General features: G+C 34.3%; 1 protein-coding gene across 1 annotated transcript in view; it reads right to left on the bottom strand.

Moving 5' to 3' along the window:
* Positions 1–2,439: 2,439 nt before the first annotated feature.
* Positions 2,440–22,052, bottom strand: part of LOC124369418 (putative helicase mov-10-B.1) — a 31,007-nt gene continuing 11,394 nt past the window's right edge. Inside the window, exons 3-10 of the mRNA XM_046827425.1 lie at positions 21,427–21,557; positions 19,853–20,029; positions 13,240–13,387; positions 11,670–11,801; positions 7,820–7,950; positions 6,921–7,123; positions 4,450–4,586; positions 2,440–2,556 (exon numbers count right to left, since the gene is read on the bottom strand). Of these exons, the coding sequence (XP_046683381.1) occupies positions 2,440–2,556; positions 4,450–4,586; positions 6,921–7,123; positions 7,820–7,950; positions 11,670–11,801; positions 13,240–13,387; positions 19,853–20,029; positions 21,427–21,557 (1,176 nt within the window). The remainder of the gene's footprint in view (positions 2,557–4,449; positions 4,587–6,920; positions 7,124–7,819; positions 7,951–11,669; positions 11,802–13,239; positions 13,388–19,852; positions 20,030–21,426; positions 21,558–22,052) is intronic.

Genomic DNA, 22,052 nt, shown 5'->3' on the forward strand with positions numbered 1-22,052 from the left:
TCTATTATACACTTACACGGGGATGGGTGGTTATAAGGTCTGCCGTTAAAAATTTTTGTTAAGTAATTACAGCTTCCATGAATTGATATTTGTTTATATATTTTTTCTGTAATCAATATTGGGAGCAGCGACAGTCCCATTGCCTCCTATACACAACCCCAAACACACTTCATTGACACATCTTTTACTATCTCTATCCTATCGATTTATTTTTTGTTAAGTTATAACGTAAGGCAATTAGGAATAGAGAATAATTTGTATTGATAAATGGTATAAGAACCGACATTATTTAACATTTCCTTTATAGTCGACTATTCAACAAAGTAATATCCTATATACAACTAGGCTAAAGCTATAGCGAAGCACACACACCTGTTAGTCAAACTTTATTTATTAATATAAATGTTTATCTCTGTGTAATTTAGTGTTCGTGTATGATGTTTTGTTGATAAGTATTAATTTGTATTTTCGAGCATACGTGTTAATTTACAACCATTTATTTGTATGTGTTAGTTATATAGAGTGGTCATCCTATCCACAAATTAATGGTTATCACCAATCCTATCCTGGCCTACTAACTTATCATAACTCTGAGCTAACAGAAGTTTTTTCTATTTGAGTTATTGTTTGTTGGCCCATTACTTCTCGATCTGAACACTCCATGTAGGGAATACTACTCGCCATATGTCACCAAACAATCTTGAGAAACTAATAGTGTAGATAATTTTAAAGAAATGTCTTAGCAGACCAATTCTCCTCTTATCCTTGCCTCTTATGACTGTAGTCACTAGGAGACCTCATCAGTTAGATTTGGATTTACATTTCCAATGGCCATATCATCTTTTCACTACCTTTCCTGTATTTGAAATTATGAAAGAAATTGATCAAAACAATTGTATATGTTCTTCCAGAGAGGTCATGGGGACCTTTCACTCCCACTCCTTCTGCGTCTGGTGGATTTGCTTGTTGGTAGCAGGCTTGTCTCCCATTGCGGGAGGGGGAGAGGGAAGTAAGGGGAACAGGACTAGGTTATTGGCCAGCTACGATGGAAGAAATATTCTAATGAGTTACACAAGAATAATATTTCCTTAACTTCTCCTTTCCTACCTGGCCTCTTTTGGGAGAGAAATCCGACTCTGATGATGGGGCTGAATGAAGGTTGTGATTCTCAGTCAAACACGGTTTCCTGAATCCTTTTACTTAGATTATCTTCTATAAATTATTTAACCTTTCAAAGTAAACCACCTTAACAGTGGAAGAGTTAGAAGTATATAGCAGGCATGTGACATATTGGTGATAGATAGCTCTTCTTTGCTTTCCACTTATGGGTTGAATTTGTCTGTGGTTGAGGACTGGAGCTGTTCAGCGAGAATGGGCGCGGTTTCTGCACCGCCTTTTGCATGGTAGTGTTTTTTTTTAAATTTTAGCAAGCTCTGCTTTCTAGTTTAAGATATTTGGCTCAATTTAAGTACAACTGATTCACTTCTATCCAGATAACATTCCTCATACCCTTCCTACCACTCGTAATGGCTAACCAAATTTCCCTCATACTCCTCAGAGAAGGAGGGGAGGATGTGGCGAGTGCCTCTATAGATTTGAAATTGGCGCGCGTAATTTATCAGTAGATGCAAACACGATAGCCAGCTGCGCTGGTCATAGTTTTAACAATGGGAGCCTCCTAATTTCAGGAATCCTAGTAGACAGGTTCTGGTACGATGATTCCTGCCTAGGTTAGCAAATGGAAAGCGGAGGATGTGTTGTGTTGTCTAGGCTTAAGTATAATTGTTAGAGAACTTTTGGAACCGTATCTAAATTATTAGTTTATCTTTCGTCATCAAAGCTGGTTGGGTTTGGATAGGGGAAGTCTAGTGGCTGATCCACGTTTAAATATTATTCCTCTGGAAAGGTGCCCTCTTCCAGTCGCGACAACATGGGGTTGCAGAAAATAAAACGTTGCAACATCAAAAACATTCTTTGTTTAAAGTTTGTTGTTGGAAATGGAAGATTTGAAAGGATAACAGGATTTTGGACATTTGCAATATTGTTATAACACTTTAGTAACCTATAACAATGGCAAATGTCTGAAATCCTGTTATCAAAAACATTTACCATTTAGTCATCAATTACAATTGAAAAAAAGACTTAATTGAGGTACGTGGCTCTTATGGAGGCCCAACAATGTTTGAAATTACACCTTCACTAAGCAGGACAGCCAGCTCCACTGAGGGGAGGGAGACAGAGGACTTTGTCAATACATTAACAATAATTATTCTCACTCACTTATATTCTTACATCATTGCTGTGGTAAGAACTGTTCACATTTTTAATGGTGGCCGCTATACTTGGGAAGATCACAATTATCTTATGGGGAAGAACGACAAACCCTAAATTATTTACTCTTTACTACAGTGAAAATAATGAAACTAAAACTTATTTTTCTCACCTGTATGTATCTGCATCTTGGTTACAATCTCCCTCCACACCATGGAATAGGACAGGAAATGATTTGTTGGGAAGTGACTCCCAACCTACACCTTGGGTGTTATTTCCAATCACCTGTAAAAAATATTTAATTTAAGTTTAAGTGAAATTACAGTTTTTTTATCGTTGTTAGCAAGTGACGCGGAACCCATGGTAACCCTGACCATCGAAATGAAAAAGATGAACTATTTTGCACTAGAAAGACAGGAGCGAAGAATATTTTATGGTGACCTAAAGGTCCTTCCATTTAGCAGGTTATCAGATCATAATTTTCTCCTGCCTGTCCCACTTTAGGATTAAATCTACGTTTGGCTAGTCTCACATTACTTAGAATTCTAACACTCCCTTCCATCACAATGATTTTCTTTTCATTCACAAAAGATAGATGATGTCAACTCTGCCTCTCCACAGGCCATCAACTGAGTTTCAAATTACTTTATACCCATTGTTCTTCCTACAGACAGGTACAGACTAACTAGAACTTTACTGAGGTAAAATTAATACATAATAGCAGGCCCAACAGGAAGGGGGGCAGGGAGAGCGAAATCTCAGGTCGAGGGGGCCCAGCAGCTTTAGACAGAACTCACCGCCACTAAAGAACAAATATAGTATAATATAGAATGTAAAATTAAATTTTAAAATTTTTGTATGGAGGTCTAGATAAAAGTTTTTATTATTTGTTTAAAATTTAAGGCAACATAAAAATTATACTATTACGAAACAGAGGGCGTTAGCCTGATCGGCCGGTGAGTCCAAATATAAAATCTAAGCTATGTGGAGTACGAAGACCTAGAAACAGCTCATAGTACAGCGTGTGGGCCCCCACCAGCCTCATGCCACCCTACCCTCACTTAGGTTGACCGATCTTGATCCTAGAATTTTATCAACTGCATTCAAACTGGCTAGAAGCATTAGTTTTGAATCTATAATTCACGAATTTGCTGAAAAGACCAGAAAATCATTGATTTAACTGTAATCTGATAGTGCTTTTTTGACTTTGCTTCTAGTTAACTTAGTAACTACAAAATCGGTTTTGAGTTTCTTCACTCAACGTACTAATAGGCTAGCCAAGATAAATGTAATAACAAATTACTATTCATTCAACCTGTTTCATAAGTTTATATCCACCAAACACAACTACAGTTTATAAAAAAAGACTAATATATAGTCCTAGTTTTTAACTCTCTCAGACCCTCGTGAATATTCACGTTAATCACATTTACACTTACTGCTGAGTAACAATGACGCCTGGGGCTTTTGACTTTTTTGTTTTGTTCTCAAAATGTATGCCTACTGTTTTCCATATCGCAAAGGTAAAAGTAGTTACACTTTTAATATAGTAGGGTATGAATACACAACCAGTGACGTGAAGTTATCAAACAGATATTAACAACATATGGAATAAAATACATAGACCACGTGATGTCACGTAGCAAGTGTCAGTAGCATTGTTATTCAATAGTAACCGATTATTGGAGATAATTATAGTTCAGGTATCTCTCTAGTGCTGCTGTACAATAATTATAGACCAGTTATCTCACTGGTGCTGCTGTATAATAATATAGTTCAGTTATCTCACTAGTGTTGCTGTACAATAATCATGGTTCTATTATCTCACTGGTATTGATGTACAATAATTATAGTTCTGTTTCATGGTGGTATCTAGTGGTAATGTGTAGATCTATCTCGTGTGTAAGAGTTTGGTATACTTTTGCACCCCAGCGGTCTTTTACGGCCAAATATACGCCTGAGTGCAATTGTCATGACGCACAGCATATGCAACTCATTAAATAATAATAATTTGTAGGTAATTTTTGTACTCATTAAAGGGTTGGTAATTATTAGTTATGGCACAGAACTACTCGACTATAAATGTTAATTACATTAGATCTGACCAAAAATTTTACCGTCAAGCACAGATATGCCCTGGTTTATCCTGATTATTAAACCGAAAAATTTGTTACATACCTCGAGCATATTGTTGTAAAATAATAAATTTGGAACATGCAGAATGGCCGGATGTGATCTGTATGACTTGACTAAGTGGGCGAAACACTCCTCGCTAATTGACTTTGACTGCATCAGTCTCTCCAGCAAACTGACACCTGAAAAAAATCGTGTTCAAACTTCTTAGACAGTTTTTTGTTATTAATATTAACTTGCATGTTAATTATAACGATAAATAACAAAGAAATCTTATTTATCCTGATTAAAACAAAGTGTGAGACAGCCTGATAGAGGAGTACTGTCGATGAGTCATGAGAAGAGATTTGGATTGCTGTATTGCATGTGGTGTCTCAAGTATTGTGGTCAATAGCTGGATCTTGTTCACAAACAATTTCAGATTTGCAAAATTAATTTTACAAATGTGTTTTAAAAGATACTTATTTTCAGAAACACTTTGATAAATCTCTGGTCTGTTCTTCCTATTTGTTGAAAGTATATAGATAACTTTAAGACAAATGTGCTAAAACACAATTTTTCAAAAGGGTAAAAATAAAATTATGCCTCGTTTTAAAGTTGTTTGATAAGCAACAGATATACTCATGGCTATGATTACATGTGTATTTATATTCATAAATAGTAATTGCATCATATGGTGAATGTATTCACGGTTATAGTCAGGCCTTGAAAAATTATTGTTTTACATTTATGGCAGTTATGCCACTTTGTGTTTGGAACGATGGTATGTGAATTTCTACTCACTATTTAAAATTAATGTATACACTTTATAACCATAAAACATTATTTTGTGAGTTTTAATGATTGGTAATGAGTAAATTGAAATGAGTAACTTGTGCTTTTTTATTAAACCACAATACGAGGTCCAATCAAAAAGTATCCTACCTTTTGGTGCAACGTAAAACTGAAGTTACCTGAAAAAAGCTGGCGTTAATTTTCTTCAAAATAAGCACCCTGAGAAGCAACACAACGATTCCAGCGACGTTTCCACTTCTGGAAGCAGTCTTGAAAATCACTTTTCGGCATCGCCATGAGATCAGCCGTCGTTTTTTTTCATAATTACTTCTCGACTTTCAAATCTGGTGCCTTTCAATGGTTTTTTGAGGTGGGGGAAGAGCCAAAAATCGCATGGAGCCATATCTGGAGAGTACGGAGGCTGAGGAACTTGCGGAGTGCCGTGTTTCGCCAAAAAAGTTTGAATGAGCTGGGAAGAATGAGCTGGCGCATTGTTGTGGTGTAGCCGCCAATTTTGAGACGCCCACAAGTCAGGTCTTTTGCGGCGAATCGCATCTCGGAGACGACATTGGACACTTAAATAGTACTGTGCATTCACAGTTTGACCCTCAGGGGCATTCATGGTGCACAACTCCACGGTGGTTGAAAAAAACAGTAAGCATCACTTTGACATTGCTTCGAACTTGCCTTGCTTTTTTTGGCCGAGGATCCTGGGGAGACTGCCATTGTGATGACTGAAATTTGGTCTCAGGGTCATATCCATAGACCCAACTTTCGTCTCCAGTTATTATCGATGTCAAAAAGTCCGCATCATCCTCACAACATTGCAGCATGTCCTCGGCAACATCCAATCGCCGTTGCTTCTGCTCGTCTGTCAGCAATTTTGGCACAAATTTTGCGGCTACCCGGCCCCCAAGTCATCCGTTAAAATTGCTTCAGCTGATCCGAAACTGACATCTAACTCAGTACTTACTTCCTCCACAGTCATTCGACGATTTTCACAGATCAAAACTTTTGCTTTCTCGATGATTTCCGGAGTTCGACTTGTTTTTGGTCGGCCCGAACGCGCGTCACTTTCTGCCGAGGTTCGACCACTTTTGAAACGGTTATACCACTCTTTAATCTGCGTAACACTCATTGCCTCATTTTCGAATGCTAGCTGAATTTTCCGAATGGTCTCACTTTGTTTTTCTCCGAGTTTCACGCAAAATTTAATGCAATAACGTTGTTCCACTTTTTCCGTCATCTTCACAGTTAGATAAAACCGATACGCGCACTTGACTTATCAGTACATACTGACCCGTCTCCGGCGAACCAGTCGGGGGATCAAGATAAGACTTTGTACCTTTCCTTATCATAATAGGAACTATTGTCGCAACAAATCTTATCTCATTATTGGCAGCAGAAGCCGCGATACACGACGAGGTCGGATACTTTTTGATTGGACCTCGTATAGAGTAAGAAGCACACAAGGCCAGATTAATTTGGTCAGTTTGAATAATTGTGATGGATTAGGTGATGTAAATCATCCAAATTTTCTAAGATTCAAAGAATTATGAGTAACGTTTAGGTTTTCTGGCATGCTTTCTTTGAAATTTTAATTTCAAAATAGAATATCCATCCTATCCCCAAAAGAAAAAAAGCAACAGCTAAAAGTGATAAATCCTCAAAATATTTTGGAAATGGTCACTAATTACCTAACTTATTTATATTAAATAATACACTAAATTATTTATATTCACCAAGGCCAAAGTCCGTGGCCACTTGCGAGTGAATAACTGGCCCCAGTTGCAAAGGGTCACCCGCAAGAAGTATTCTGCTGGAATCAATTCTGCTGTTCCCACTTAGTAACACCGAAACAGCAATAACTAAGTCAGGCTCACTAAGCTGGCCACTCTCATCAATGTACAAATAACCAAACTGCAGTCTGGTGATGCTTGCCAGTCTGTAACCAAATTCAAATATTACAATAATAGGTAAAATTATAAATCTTAATTTTAAGTAACAAAACATATTTCTACAATGGAATGTACAATAGACGTTTTTCATTTTATTGTGTTATTACTGCAAAAAGATTAAATTGGGATTAATAGACTATTCTTTCATGGTGTTGATCTTAAATCTTTAATTGATCTTTTTGTGTGTCTCATATAACACTTTGTAACTTATGTAAAGGTTTTTTCCTATAGCTTTAAAAGGCTAAATTCTCACAAAATAACTAATATTCCTACTTCCCAGCATCAGGGAAAGCTGAAATTTGACTAATTTGTATCTCATTCTCCAGATAGGGAAACTAAAACATTAAATAAATCATTAATACCTAAAGGGTTCAATTATCCCTTGGTTATTTCTCAATAGGAGTAACAGTAAAGGATTTTGCAATTAATATTAGTTATAGAACAAAATATTTAACAATACGTACTGTACATAAAACATATTTTACTGTGCAGAAATGTAACTAAGGAGGATTAGGGGGATAGAATCTCTTCCCAAGAGCTCATAAAATAGAAGTAGATAATTAAAAGTAGATTAGTGTAAGATCCAAACCAGAATCCTACGTTGAGTTAAGTGTACAAATATTTCATTATAGCTGGTTTGGCTTACAGCATTATTCTAAATGCTGACCTAAAATATAACTTACTTCATAGATGTAAGAACGGTGCAGATTACAATGTCACAGTCCAGGACATCAGGTGTAAGATAGTCCTCAAACAAATCCTTCGTCTGGTAGTAGTTGCTGTTTTCAACCACTTCCGGAGGTGGCTGAGCTGCCTATTAATCAATCAATAAGACATGATTAATTTTATTACCATAAACTACATATTTGAACAATGTACATGCTGATTGGAAACTACTAAATTAGATCACTTTGTGTATACTACGTATGAGTGCTCAAAATATTAAATAAAGCAAAATTGTCGTTATTATCACTACTCTTGTATTATTTAGGATTGGATAGAGGGGCGAACATTTGATGATAATACATTGAATTGTATAAATGATTTCAATTTTTAACTACATGGAAGAAACTTTGTAAGAAAGTGTGCTCCATAAAGATCTATTATATTAGTCAATAATAATAATAAGATACACCTGAGATATAAATAACATCCAGTTAGCTATTGATAATGAAATCATCTTGAAACTTCCATCTCAAAGTGACCAACTAATGTTGGAAAAAGAGGAACGGCTGTCGTGGAGAGGGGGGTTTCAAGGGTGACTCCCCGAAAATATTTTGAAAATCATTTATAGAATCAAATCTTTTTCTAGTATTATACCTATATTTTTCAAGTGTTTTTTAGGAAAAGTTTTTATTATTTTCTCTTATTTAAAAGTTGAAAATCACATAAAACTGTATGAAAAGTTTAAAAACTGAAATTTATAAACAGTATACATTTTATAAATTTAATGTAAAAAACTGCATATACACTGGACAAAATAAATGAACCCTTTTCACGAATATTACGTATTGAAGTACAAAATAAATACACCACATTATTAACACAGATTGTTTGCTAATGAACTTAATTTCCTTGTAAATAACAAGAGTAGAAACAAAACAACCAATTGAATAATAATTATTAATCAAATAATTTGAACATCTTATAACAGCTAATATTTTACATAGCCTGCAATATAAACCTAAAGTACAAATTGTCGCTTTATACCAACATTACCATTTATATTATTAGTTATTAATTAAATGTTCAACTAATTTAAGGATAAGTTAATCTCACTCATTGCTTTCATTTGAAAGGACACACCAACTCATTGGTGGAGATTGAGCCAATACTAGATCCAGGAGATGACAGAATAGCACCAAGTTTGTTTGTGGAATCTATCTTTTTCAACAAGTCCTTTCCCATCAAATAAAGCCACAATGTAATAATAATACACTAAGTGTAAAGAGAAAGTGAAATCAGCTTTTGCAATCATTACATAATGTAATACAGTTAAATAAAGTATTGAAGTTTAGTACTGTTTGTTCTAAAATACGATTTAAACACAAAACATTAACAAATTTTACAAAACAATAACAAAAAGGTGATTTTTAGTTTTTTTCAGAATTCCCTGGAGCTATATCGTTAACATTCTTCTCTTAATTATTTCACACATCACCTCAAATAAAGCTTTAAAAATTATTTATATACATCTATTAGATCATAATGAAAAATTATATGCTTGTACCACTATTTTTAGAGCTGTATCTGGTTTTAGATTGGTAATAATAATAATTTACACTTGAATTTTATATAAACTACATAGAATATCTTTATAACCTCTATATTTTATTAACTAAACTTACATTGTATACTTCAATATAACCTACACTAGATATTAAGTCCAATTACACTTTAATAATTTTTATCAGCTAGGATATAAAATGTCTAAAAATAGGTATTTACAAACGTTTATACTACAGACTCTTTTTTCTATAAATATGTGTAAAATAATAAAAAAGTATTAAAGTTAGTTAAGTACAGTAGTAGGGCCTATGTATTTTCTGTTTTAAGTACATTATTGATGATGAATTTGATAAGATATATTCTCCTCGGGTCTTAGCAAAAACTGTCTACAATCTCTGACCCTCAAAGAATATGAATTAATCTTTTGCAAGAATGCATAAGAAATTGCCAATAGTGTATTACAGACGGGTGGTAAAATGTGTGTAAGTAATTTGTAGAAGTAAATACTTATGAATATTAATGTTTCTAAACAGACTACTCATTAATCAACACAAGTTCTTCACAATTTGCTTAAACAAATAACTTGTGTACTGCGAGTTTCTTGACCCTTTTAGTGCCAACGTCTGTTTTTATGGATGCTTAAAATATGTGTCTACGTCCATTTTTACGGATGTCAATAAGATGTGTAAGGAAAGCCAGGATCCGTTTAAAGATTCGCCAAAACTAAATATAAGTTCAATGTTTGCAATGTTATTGTTTGTATTCATTACACAACAATATTTTTGAAAATCACATTATTGTGTGTTTTAGCTATATACTAAAAAACAAAATACTATATAATAACTAAATCATGAATTTCTATAATAACACATTTTTCATATAATTGAGTGTAAAAAGATTTTTCAAGATAGTTCAGTCAATTTTTGAAGGTAAGTACTACACCCGTGGGTGTAAACTACTATACCTTCTACAGTTTGAGAAATGTTTGGGCTGTGCATTTCTTGGAGCAAAATAGTTACTAGATACCAGGGGTGGGACTTGTGGAACACCACCAGGAATAATTATTAAAGCATGCACAATTAACTAAGTTATAAATTAGTTTAACATATATCTTTATGGAGAAATGCAAAAAATAACTGTTATGTCCCAAAAGTAACAAAGTTATAACATTTAATGTGGACGACTGTAGAAAAATAATTTTTGGCCTGGCTCTCCTTGATACAGTATGGGACATACGAGGGGGGTACCCAAAAAAACCGGAATTATTTTATAAAAATTATATATTATCAAATTTTTTACAATACGACCTTATCTCCTTCAAAATAATCTCCATTACAACTAATACACTTGTCCCAACGGTATTTCCATTGATCAAAACATTTTTTGTAGTCATCTTTAGAAATGCCTGCAAGCTTGAGCTTCGTTTTTTTCTTAACCTCTTCAACGCTGTCAAATCGTTGACCTTTCAAGCCTCTTTTCATGTGTGGAAATAAAAAAAAAGTTGCATGGAGCGAGGTCAGGCGAGTAAGGTGCGTGGGGCAGCGGAACCATGCCGTTTTTGGCTAAAAACTGCTTAACTGAGATGGCTGTGTGTGCCGGTGCCTGTCGTGGTGGAAGAACCAGTCTCCAGTCTGCCACAAATCGGGTCTTTTCTGGCGAACTTTTCGCTGAACCGAGCTCCAAGTTAACCCACTACTCTCTGATAGTTCCTCAATTGTCTGTCGACGGTCGGTGAGCACAAGATCAAGAATTTTCTCAACATTTTCGTCCGTTCGAGAGGTTGATGGACGTCCAGAACGAGGTTTGTCTTCAATCGACAAGTCGCCATTTTTAAATCGAGCGAACCACTCGTAGACCTGAGTTTTCCCCATAGCATCATCTTTGTAAGCTGTATTCAACATTAAAATAGTTTCTGCAGCATTTTTACCAAGTAAAAAACAAAATTTCACAGCTGCACGTTGTTCACTTAAACTTGCCATGACAAAAAACGAAACAAGAACAAAACAGGGTTAGCGAAAACAGTCAATACGAACGAACAGAATGCACTAGGACAACGGAACTGGGGTCACTGAGCTCGCAATGGGTTGCGCGACACACGCATAGCGGCAGGAATGTGTACTACACGCTGCCGGCTGCCAGCAATACAATTCCGGTTTTTTTTGGGTACCCCCTCATACACTTTGGCACAATGCAAACTAGAAACATGTTTGGCAACCAACAGCTGACACTACATCTACAGGTTTTTAAGATTAAAACAAATTAGTAAAACAGAAATGGCATGAGTGGCAAAACACTGTAACTTACTGTGGCTGATTTTGAAAACAATCTGTAAATCTTGGCATCTGGCAGGGCAGCAATGAGGCGTTGCATAAGAAAATCACACGCTGCATTTGATGGTCCACATATCAGCTGTCTTCTTTGTGATTTATACCATACCTGTCACATAGAACATTACACATAATCAAATATTATATGGGTTTTGTAAACGTTGAATCAGAACATTTGATTTCCTCCTAAATGTTCATATTTTGTTTATATGTACCTGAAAATGTGCGTGTGTATGTGTGAGTGCATGTGTGTGAGTACTAAAACTATGATTTTAATTTATTATTAGGTTAGTTGCCACAAAATATTGGACATCTTTGTTTGATGAACAATGGATAAATATTTTGTTATAACATTTGAAGGTTTTCAAATATGATTTGTGTATTTCTATTTTATAGGTAAATACACTGCCTGCACATGATTTATGACATATTATTAAAGTGTATTAAATTGTACTGTACAATATCAGGGGTCTTCCAGACAGATGGTCAATTTCTGACCGTTATCTTTATGTGCTTATAATAATTTGCGAGACACCTAATTTTCATAATAAAATGAATATTTAATAACATAATATTCTTGCAGTGGTTTCTAAGAGAAAAATATAAACTTGGCAATATGCTAAATTGCAAAACCAATTTCACCACCATTGGGAGAGTATTGTGGTTACCACATACTGTTGCTAAGTTGACTTTCCTTAGTGAAATCAGTTGACCTGTGGAACCTGCAACCTGGATTGGCTGTACTCTTTGTTATCAAACCTTTCCCCCTAAACACCCAATATCCTAAAACCAGCAGTGCTCAGACCTTCTGCATTAGTTCATCTGTGCCTTGGTAAGTAAATATTGATTACATAATTGAACTATCATCACAATAATTCATAAAAATCATATCATCCTGAAATCAGTAGCTCTTGTATCGAAAGCTAAGCAAAACAAAAAAATCTTCACAAAGATTTGGTCATATTCCGCCTAGGTAGTAACATACTGTAAAAGGAAGTCAGTTAGAAAGCAAATAATTGCTAACATAATTACTATTAGATTAGGTATTTTTAAGCTAAGATTTCAATCAAAAATGCGTTATTAGGCCTTCAATTTTTTCTGGGGGGAAATGAGATCCCTCCAAAATGAAATCCTGGGACTGCATCTGATGTTCAGTCCTGTTACTTAATCATTTAATTTAGGTGTTACCTTCTATGACGCTATCTGCTGTCCTCTGTTTTTCATTCAAATTAATAAAAGCTCTAGTGTTTATTCGAATTCTATCCTGAGTTTGATTTTACTTATTTAAACAGGACATTTTATACAAATCTTTTAACATTTATTTTTGGAAAATAATTCAGACTGAGGTAATATTAAACACATGTACTATATGTTTTTAACTGTCCCATCCATCAACCAGTATTGTTTAGTTAACTTTTAAAAACACCACACAATCAACCTACAACCACATGTACTCTAGACATCTTCTATTAGTTTACAAGAGTGACTTTTTTCCTTATTAATATAGTTGTGTACTACAGTGTACAACTAGCTTAAAGATTTAATACCTGCACAATGATCTCAATCAAAGTAGTTGTCTTTCCAGTCCCTGGAGGCCCGAACAGCAGGAAGGGAGAATGGTGAACTTTACGCATTCCCAAAAATTTCTCGACAGCTGTTTTCTGCTCTTCATTGAGCTGGGTGTTCTGCCATTGTCTAAAAAAAAAACGTTATCCACATTAAATATAAGTTTTCAATACAGGTCACAATCTGGAGAAGCTCCTCAGGAAGCTCCTCAAGAGAGTACTTGTACTACAAAAGAAGCAATTAAGACCATTGTGAATCTGGAGTCCCAGCAAAGCTGTCATCAAGCCTATAAGACACTAGGCATGTTCACAGTACCTGTGCTCTGTATCTATGAAACCATTTAATATGCAGACAAACTAAATCTGCAGACTTACATGGGCCTTCATAACTACCCCACATGCCATGCCTACAGTTTCTTTTTACACCAACATAAAGCAGCCCTCTATGAGAAAAAACTATCATGCAAGGGCCAAAAGCTGAAAAACCTCCTTCCAGACCACCTCCGAAACCTGACTGAAAACAGACTGAAGAGCTTGGTTCAAGAATTTCTGCTGAAGAATCCTGTGTACACAACTGAAGAATTCCTGGATTTTATGAACAATACAACTTATTGATTCTACTTATTGTAATTTGACAAACGTTCATGTAATAAATAAATACAAACTTAAAAATGAAAATTTTACAATATAGTTAATAAAGGTCAATTTATTAGAATATAGTTTTTCCAAGTTACCAAATGTTATCAGAAAACAAATCTACTAGTACAAAACACACATATTTAATAATTATACAAAATGTAACTTACTATATAGTGCTCATGAGTGCAAAAAAGTCATGAGTAAAAATAAAACTCAAAAATTAACTAAAAAATGAAAACTTTTACAGCTGTTATTGCTCTATACCAGCCCGAAATTGAAACCAAAACAAATTGTGCAAAAGAATAGAAAAAAGCCAAAACACATGCCTGCACATACACAATCTCCTCTTGCTAAATTTGGAATTGTTAGAAATAGGAACATGAAATGTAGGGGATGTTCATCAATAGTGTCTACAAAAGTGACAGATTAATATTTTTTGTGTGTTGCCCCGTCTATCATACCTAAAGATATACTGATAAAAATTTTACTATAAAGAAAAAAATCAAATTATAAAACAAAAATAGTCCTTTTAAATACTCTGGAATATTAAATAATAGGGAATATATTCAAGATTGCAATTCTAGCTGTTGGAAAATGTACATGTCTACATTTCATGCCAGTTTAACTGCTGTAGACGAGTAACTCACAAGCAAACCACGAGCCATCACCGCTGGTGTGGAGTATTCTCGTACAGCAGTATCAGTGCTCTGGTAATCACTTAGGCTATATAGCCGCGACATTCACCTTTCTGATGTTTGTTCTAGATGGATGTTCAGAGGTGGGGCAATTATCAATTGTGTGTGGGTTGGGGAGGGGTGGTATGATGGGCAGAGTGAAAACTGGATGTCTATTATTGTTTAACTAAATAACTTTAGGCATATGCTTGCCCCGATTCATGGTTTGGTGGTGCTTGACATACCAAGAGGCTTGGTGGAGTGGGGGTTAGTTCAACAAAAAGAGTGGTTCCGGGCCTCCCCCGAAAAATGTTTGGAAATTGTACTCAAAATTATGAATTTTGAAGCTTTTTGACAATTATTTTGAAACAAAGAATTCTTAAAATCCACAGAACTATTTTGCAGTGGGCTATACATCATTCAAGTGGTGTGAGGAGAGGCAGCAAGAAATAGAACAGGGAGGAAAAACGCATTACAAACATATCAATGTAAATAATACATAAAACCATGCACTGGCGAGCCGAATAACGTAACTCTTGTACTACTGAACAATATAATATTCGCACCAAAAGTTATATAACAAAAATATTAACTTATTAGCAGGTGCCTGTGCACCTTTGGCAACCCCTGTGCGCACGCCAGTGTTTCTAGGATATCTTCTAAGAAGTATATTGTAGCGAAGTTTATATGTTATAATAACTTTATGCATGAATAGAACATCTTCGTTTGTTTTGTAAAATTAAGGTAGTCAAGTAAAACAACTGGAATAAACTTTTTTAGTTAAATTTTAATTAAAATGGGCTTGTATGCTTTCAAAGATCTTTTTGACAAAGGTGAAAACAAAATGCAAAAGAAGATAATTATCAAATAATACAACAAAATAGTTATATACAACACATATGTTTACTTAGATTACGAAAAATGAATAAAACGATCGTAGTACCAACAATTTGTCGTCTGAGCGGTTCATACAAAAGAAAAAAAGAAATAAAAAAACAGCACAACTACTCGGCTAGCCACACAATATACTGCAATCAAAGGGTTAAGAAACAGAATCAGTTACATTGCCTGTACATGGGAAAACTGTTACTCATGAGAGCTCTCAACAAATAGGTAATTGACGTTATATGGGGAGCGGCTTCTTGGAAGTCAAGAATGAGATTTTGTTAAGAAAATTTGATAAATAATAATAATAATAATAAATATATTTATTTTTCTCATTCAAATAAATGTAAATACAGTACACAGCAATATACAGATTAAAGAAACAAAAACACCAACCGAGAAAGAATAAAATCTTGCCCTTGGTTAGGAGTCATCATTAGCTTCTTAGTTGACACTTAATTACAAATTTAATTACACTATTTAACTAAAATTACACTACACCATTAAAATTACACATATTAATTATAATAACCCAGCCAATTTTTATGGCACTCATTTTTCTGATACCAAATATAGTAAGAACAAAATATTTTAATTGAACAACTAAACATTTTCAACATCTTCAACACTTTTACTCAACAGCTAAACCTTCAGCATTTGAAAAATATGTATAGATCTATTAGTTTTAATCTCACTTGGAATTAAATAAAAAAAAACTTATAACTTAAAAATAGAAAACATTTTTGAAATAAAGAACAGTTTGGCTTAGGTAATTACAAATATTGGTCATTTTATTTTATTTTTTTTATTTAACTTAATTTTTTATTTCCAATGGATCAACCATTAAAAAAGCGAGCATAATAATTTATAATTATAGTAATAAGTTAGCAACAATGACTAACACAAAACTAAAAAACAAATGAGGCAACAATAATAAATATCAACAAAAGGCAACAAGGAACAGCCGTAAATACTAATAAAAACAACAAACAGAAACAGATAAACTATATGAGCAATATAAAAATAATAAATTGGATATACTAACAACAATATAAATAAGTAAATAACAATAACAAAACAAAAATGCCCACTGCCAGGCAATAAGGCACTTATGGGTATGGCCCCCTAAAAGCACCATCAAAAACCAAACACGAGCACAGGTGTGTGTGTGTGTGTGTGTGTGTGTGCGTCCACATGTGTGTTTGGAAATTCATAGTTGAGTGGTCAAGCACTGAGAAGCACATAGAGCTCTCTTGAAGGAAGCGCAGAAAAAGTCCATGTGTTCTGGTAGCAAGCATCCAAGCCTCTGCATCGTAATCACAGGACTGTTGGCTGCATAGGAAGTTGTCACCGAAGTTCTTGCAAAAAGGACTCTAGATCTTGTGCCAGTGGGAATTTGGAAATTTATTGAAGTGAAAACTTCTTTAGGCGCGTTGAGCGTTTTGGTAGAGGGTAAAATCCTCGGTTCGCGTCACCGACATGCTAATGATACTAACCTGCATGAAAAAGTCAGTCTCGCTGTGTTTTTTAACCGTAGACTTGGCCGCGGACTACTAACCTGCATGAAAAAGTCAGTCTCGCTGTGTTAAAACTGTCCCGGCGGAGTATGAAAACAGACTGCGAAAATCAGTGACCTTTACGGCTTCCTCTCGCGATTTAAAAGTGAAGCCAATGTCGTACAATTCTGTAAGATGCGTCAAATTAAAGCTCTTAATATTGGCAATCTATTGGTTACATTTTTAAATATTAAAAAAATTTCGAAATAATTTTGATTATTGTTTACATTTTACATAGCGTTTACAATGACAAGAAAAAAGTAGTAAGCGAGGATTTTTTTTATTTTTTGGTCAGGCAAAATTTGTCAGCGAGAAAGTTGTGTGAAAATAGATGAATATTTTTTTTGTAATTTATCATTTTTTTATTGGAAGTTTAGTTTAGCCTGTAGTAGCGTATGAAGTGATGAGTGAACGTTTCTGCCGGAACTGTAGTTGGCGCATTGGCTCACTGATACCGTATTAACTCAATAAATTAGTTTATTGTGCAATAAAAATACCTTTACGAAAGAACCAAGTTAATTTAACTAATTTATTAGTTTTAAACATATTGTGGGTTTAATTGTTATTGCAATTATATACTTTATCCGTAGCAATAACTGTATTATTTACAACGGTGTTCAACTCACTGTTGTTCACTCGGTGTTTACTCACTTGTATTCTATGTTTAACTAACTATTAATATTGAGCAATTACAACAAGTATAATGATTGCATTGAACTTTTTCTTATTAAAATAATATTCTTTAATACTTACAGTACTTTTTTAGTAAGATATTGTTAAGATAATTGTATATTAATTATTTTTTCAACCACTTTGTATTTATATTTTGTTCATGATTTGTTTAACCCATCATATGTAACTAATAAATAAAACATTAAAAATTTTCATATAATTTTTGCATATAGTTTTAGTTACTCTCAACTTAATAGTTCCGTTTTCACTTCTATCGGCAGTCCCACGACTGCTACTGTTTTTTTTCTGTAGCAGGTCTGGGCAATCGATGATTCCGTTAACCAGCTTGTACAAGAAGAGAACGTCTTGGATGGAGTGTCTTGTTTCAAGTGAAAGTAAGTTAAAGAAACCTCCTCTGCACCCTCTCAATGCCATCCCTCAAGTACAACTGGTGAGGGGACCACACCATGCAACAATATTCAAGGTGTGGTCTTATCAAGCAGCAATACAGTGTCCTCAAGATGCGCAGGTCGGAGAAAGGCTTAGAAACTCTGAAGAGAAGACCAAGAACTTTGAGGGCTCTGCTGCATGTGGTCAGAACGTGCTGTTCCCAACTTAGACTGGTGGTAAATATAACACCAAGATCCTTGGTTTCACTAACCCTGACCAATGGTGTATCCATGATTGAATAATCAAATATGATTGGGTTCATGGTGCGAAGTAATAGAGGTGCATTTGCTGATATTGAAAGACATTTTGTTCGTACTACACCAATGGACAACCAAGTTGATGTCCTCCTGCAGCAGAGCCGCATCATGGTCGGTAGAAATCTTCATGAATAATTTTATATCGTCAGCAGGTGGTTGTATTTGAGGGCATTAACGACATCATTAATATATAGGTTGAACATGATGGGGCCTAGGTGAGAACCCTGTGGGACGCCAGATGAAGCTGGAAAGCTGTGGGACTAGATATTCTTGTATCTAACCTGAAGCATGCGCCCACGCAGGTAACTGTCAAACCAGTTGAGAAGAGGTCCTGTGAAGCCATAAGCCTCAAGTTTGCGGATCAAGATGGAGTGGCATATCCTCTATTGCTCTACAGCTCTATTGAGTCCACCTGCTGTCTTTGTGCAAAAGCCTCTATGATGTAGGTTTGAAACTGTACGATGTTAGTGGTTGTTGATTTGTTAGACAGGAACCCGTGCTGACTTGGATGTAGCATATTTCTGACTTGGAAAATAATCTTATTCAGGACAAGTCTCTCAAATACCTTTGCATGTCATTACTGAGTCTAGTAGTATAACTAGAGTTGTCAATAACAAGTCCAATGTTACCTCTTAATATAGAAAAAGTACTAAAAGTTTAAAAACACAAGTATCTTAATGGCAAATTACGATTACTGACAAAAATGAAAATGAATGTTCTCTAATAATAGTATTACATATAAATGTTATGCATTTTTCTAAACACCTATTAAACTAGACAAAATTGAAACATATGAACTACCCCACAAAGACAATTCATACTCTAGAACCAAGGAAATATAAGCCATGAAAAATTACTGAGAACTTAGATGAGGTTTCAACAATAGGTTTTCATTAAGAGTCACACCCAGGTACTTGATCTGACTAGATTTATTTTTAATTTGTTAAACTCTTACCTGTTAAAGTGTACAGACTGTTAATTTGATCAAATGCCAATCTGATCTTCAGACACAAGGCCAATAACGCTTACCAGTTGGAATTTCAACATCCATACAGTTTTTTTTTGTTTGATTGATTGATTGATTGATTGAAATATAGACCAGTAAACAAGCTTTATCTCAAAAACAAAAATATTCTGATTAAACAGAAGGAAATTACATGACTGGTTGAAATTTTAAATAGTACTCTATAAATGGTTAGAACATCTAAACTACCCATTCCATCAAATGTTATTCTACAATTGTGATGTTATGCAATCACAATAAATGCAATATTGATTTGAACAATTGAAAACCACACACCATTTAGAGGAACTAATGTAAATAAATTTATTTTCTTTCCTTTAATTAAAATTTCAATGAAATCCAGGTTATAAATAAGGAATAAAATTGTTGGTTGAATGAAATGAAAAGTGCTTTAACTAAAGTGTAATGTAGAATTTTCACTTTGCTAGTGATATTTACCTTACTGTGTATTTCTTGAATCCTGTTGATATCGTAGCAGGGAAAAATAGGAAGAGATATGTACTGCCGAAATTCTCCAGTAATCTCCACGCCTTGAACACCGTTTTTAGGTAGAAGTAATTTGGCAGTAGTTCTACATCTGCTACATCATCTTCAAAAAACTCAGAAGTTTCATCTCTGTAACATTTACGTAGTCAAACAATAATGTTTAAATAAATAATATAATATTAATCATATTATTTTGTACCCTCTTTAATTAGTTATTTGTCTAGGATAATATATAAATAGGTAAATCAATTTGAAATTTGACTGTTACCGACACACACCAACTCAAGTGTGGGGATTAACTTTGCCGTATCGGCCCAGGCGGTGGCGCGGCAGGATGGACCCTGACAAGACAAGAATGAAATCTACAGGTATGTAGACGCTGTTTACCAAAACACACCAACTGACGTGTGGGGAATGACTTTCAACAGATTTTCTTAAACTTTTGGTATTGATGGATTTGTGATTACATTGTCTAAATATAATTTAATAAGACTGTGGCTTTTTTATCATACAAATTTTTAAAGATATTTAAGCTTAAAGAATTAAGGTAGCCGCTATTTCTAAAATAAAGCTTCTAACAAATTGAAAATGTTCTGTAATTCGGTCCTTATATTTATAAATGTTTATACCAAATTTAAACTTATTATAAAAAGTCATTTTCAAAAATAAAAAGTAAAGTGCAAAAAAATATAATGTCGGCTTTTTGTGTAATTATTGAGTTTTCAAAAGTTTAAATATGAAATGTTGATCTGTCTTTGGTCTAGGAATAATACCTGAAAACCTTGTTGAGAGTTCTGGGACATGCTGTATATATTGAGGTACATACATTTTGGAAATTAGTTAATACATTAAAATCCATGTAATCTTCACTCTAGGGGAGTCTAAGGTACAAAATAGTTTTGTTCGGATATAATACAGAAAATTTTCCAAAATATTTAAAAAACGGTGATAAGATTGATTATGCAAGAAAGCAATAAGAATTTTGCTTGAAGAAAAAAAAAACATGAGTTTGCACTGAATTGCTTTGGATGTGCTTCAGTGAGATATACCATCTTCCAAAGTTTACTGCCTGAAAACGCACTAAAAGTAACAGTATCTAAGCAAACATTAATGAAAATTACGGAAATTTTGACATATTTCTAAAGTTAATGATAAAACAGTGTGCCCAAATGGCCAAGTAAAGTAGTAAGGTTGCATATTTTAGACCAAGGGGCTAAACTAAACATTTTGTTTTGGGGCAGCACATAAGGAAGTGTCCTCACCAACAAAATATGCCCAAAATTTCCACTGCTTAGCTGTTTATAACTTTATTACGACATACACTTGTATAACCGCGAAATGAATTCAGACCAACCTACTTATAGCCTCTCAAAACGATATTAATTTTTAGCTTGTCAAAATCAATACAGAGTTCATCATTGGATCAGACCCAGGCTTGCTAGCTTCTTACACATATATGCGGATTCATGATGATAATACATTTAGACAATATACATATCTAGAATTTTAAAACGTGTGATACTTACAAGGAAATTACAAGCCCTTCTTTTTTTACTTCTTTGATGGTAGCCAAGTACTCTTGCAGTGGCTTGCTATGGAAGACAACTCTCAGTTTGCCATGGAGGAGTTTCTCAGATTTCTGAGGGTGCTCGGCCACCTAATCAACACAATAGCTGTTACTTTCCTTATTTAATTAGCTTTTTAGATAAGACAAATGTACATTGATTTATTTTTTAAATAAAGTAAATTTTACTTATTCAGAAGACTTGTGTCTTAAGAACCAAGAGCCAAATTGTATTGTATAAGCTCATAACCTGGGTTTTCTTTAAATCAATAGCGCTCAGCCACTTTAGTTTTGGTGGTGGTAGAATAGGAGTGTATCAGAAGGGTTAAAATATTAAACAATTTTTATTTCAGATAATACATTTCTTAGCTTAAAAATCAAATCAATTTTAAAATCAACCATCAGACACAAACATAACAGTTATATTAAAGTCTGAAAACTAGGTAAAGGGCAACCAAATAGTCGGCCTGTATCAGGTGAGCTGATGCTGACTTGTATTTACATGTCTGCCAGATAGTTTTAAGTGTATCAGGTTAAGAAAAATATGAGCTGAGAAAAAATGTTGTTTGATTTTTTTCACCCTTTTGA

The sequence above is a fragment of the Homalodisca vitripennis genome, chromosome X (genome assembly GCF_021130785.1).
Source record: "Homalodisca vitripennis isolate AUS2020 chromosome X, UT_GWSS_2.1, whole genome shotgun sequence".
In the NCBI taxonomy this organism is placed as follows: Eukaryota; Metazoa; Arthropoda; class Insecta; order Hemiptera; family Cicadellidae; genus Homalodisca; species Homalodisca vitripennis.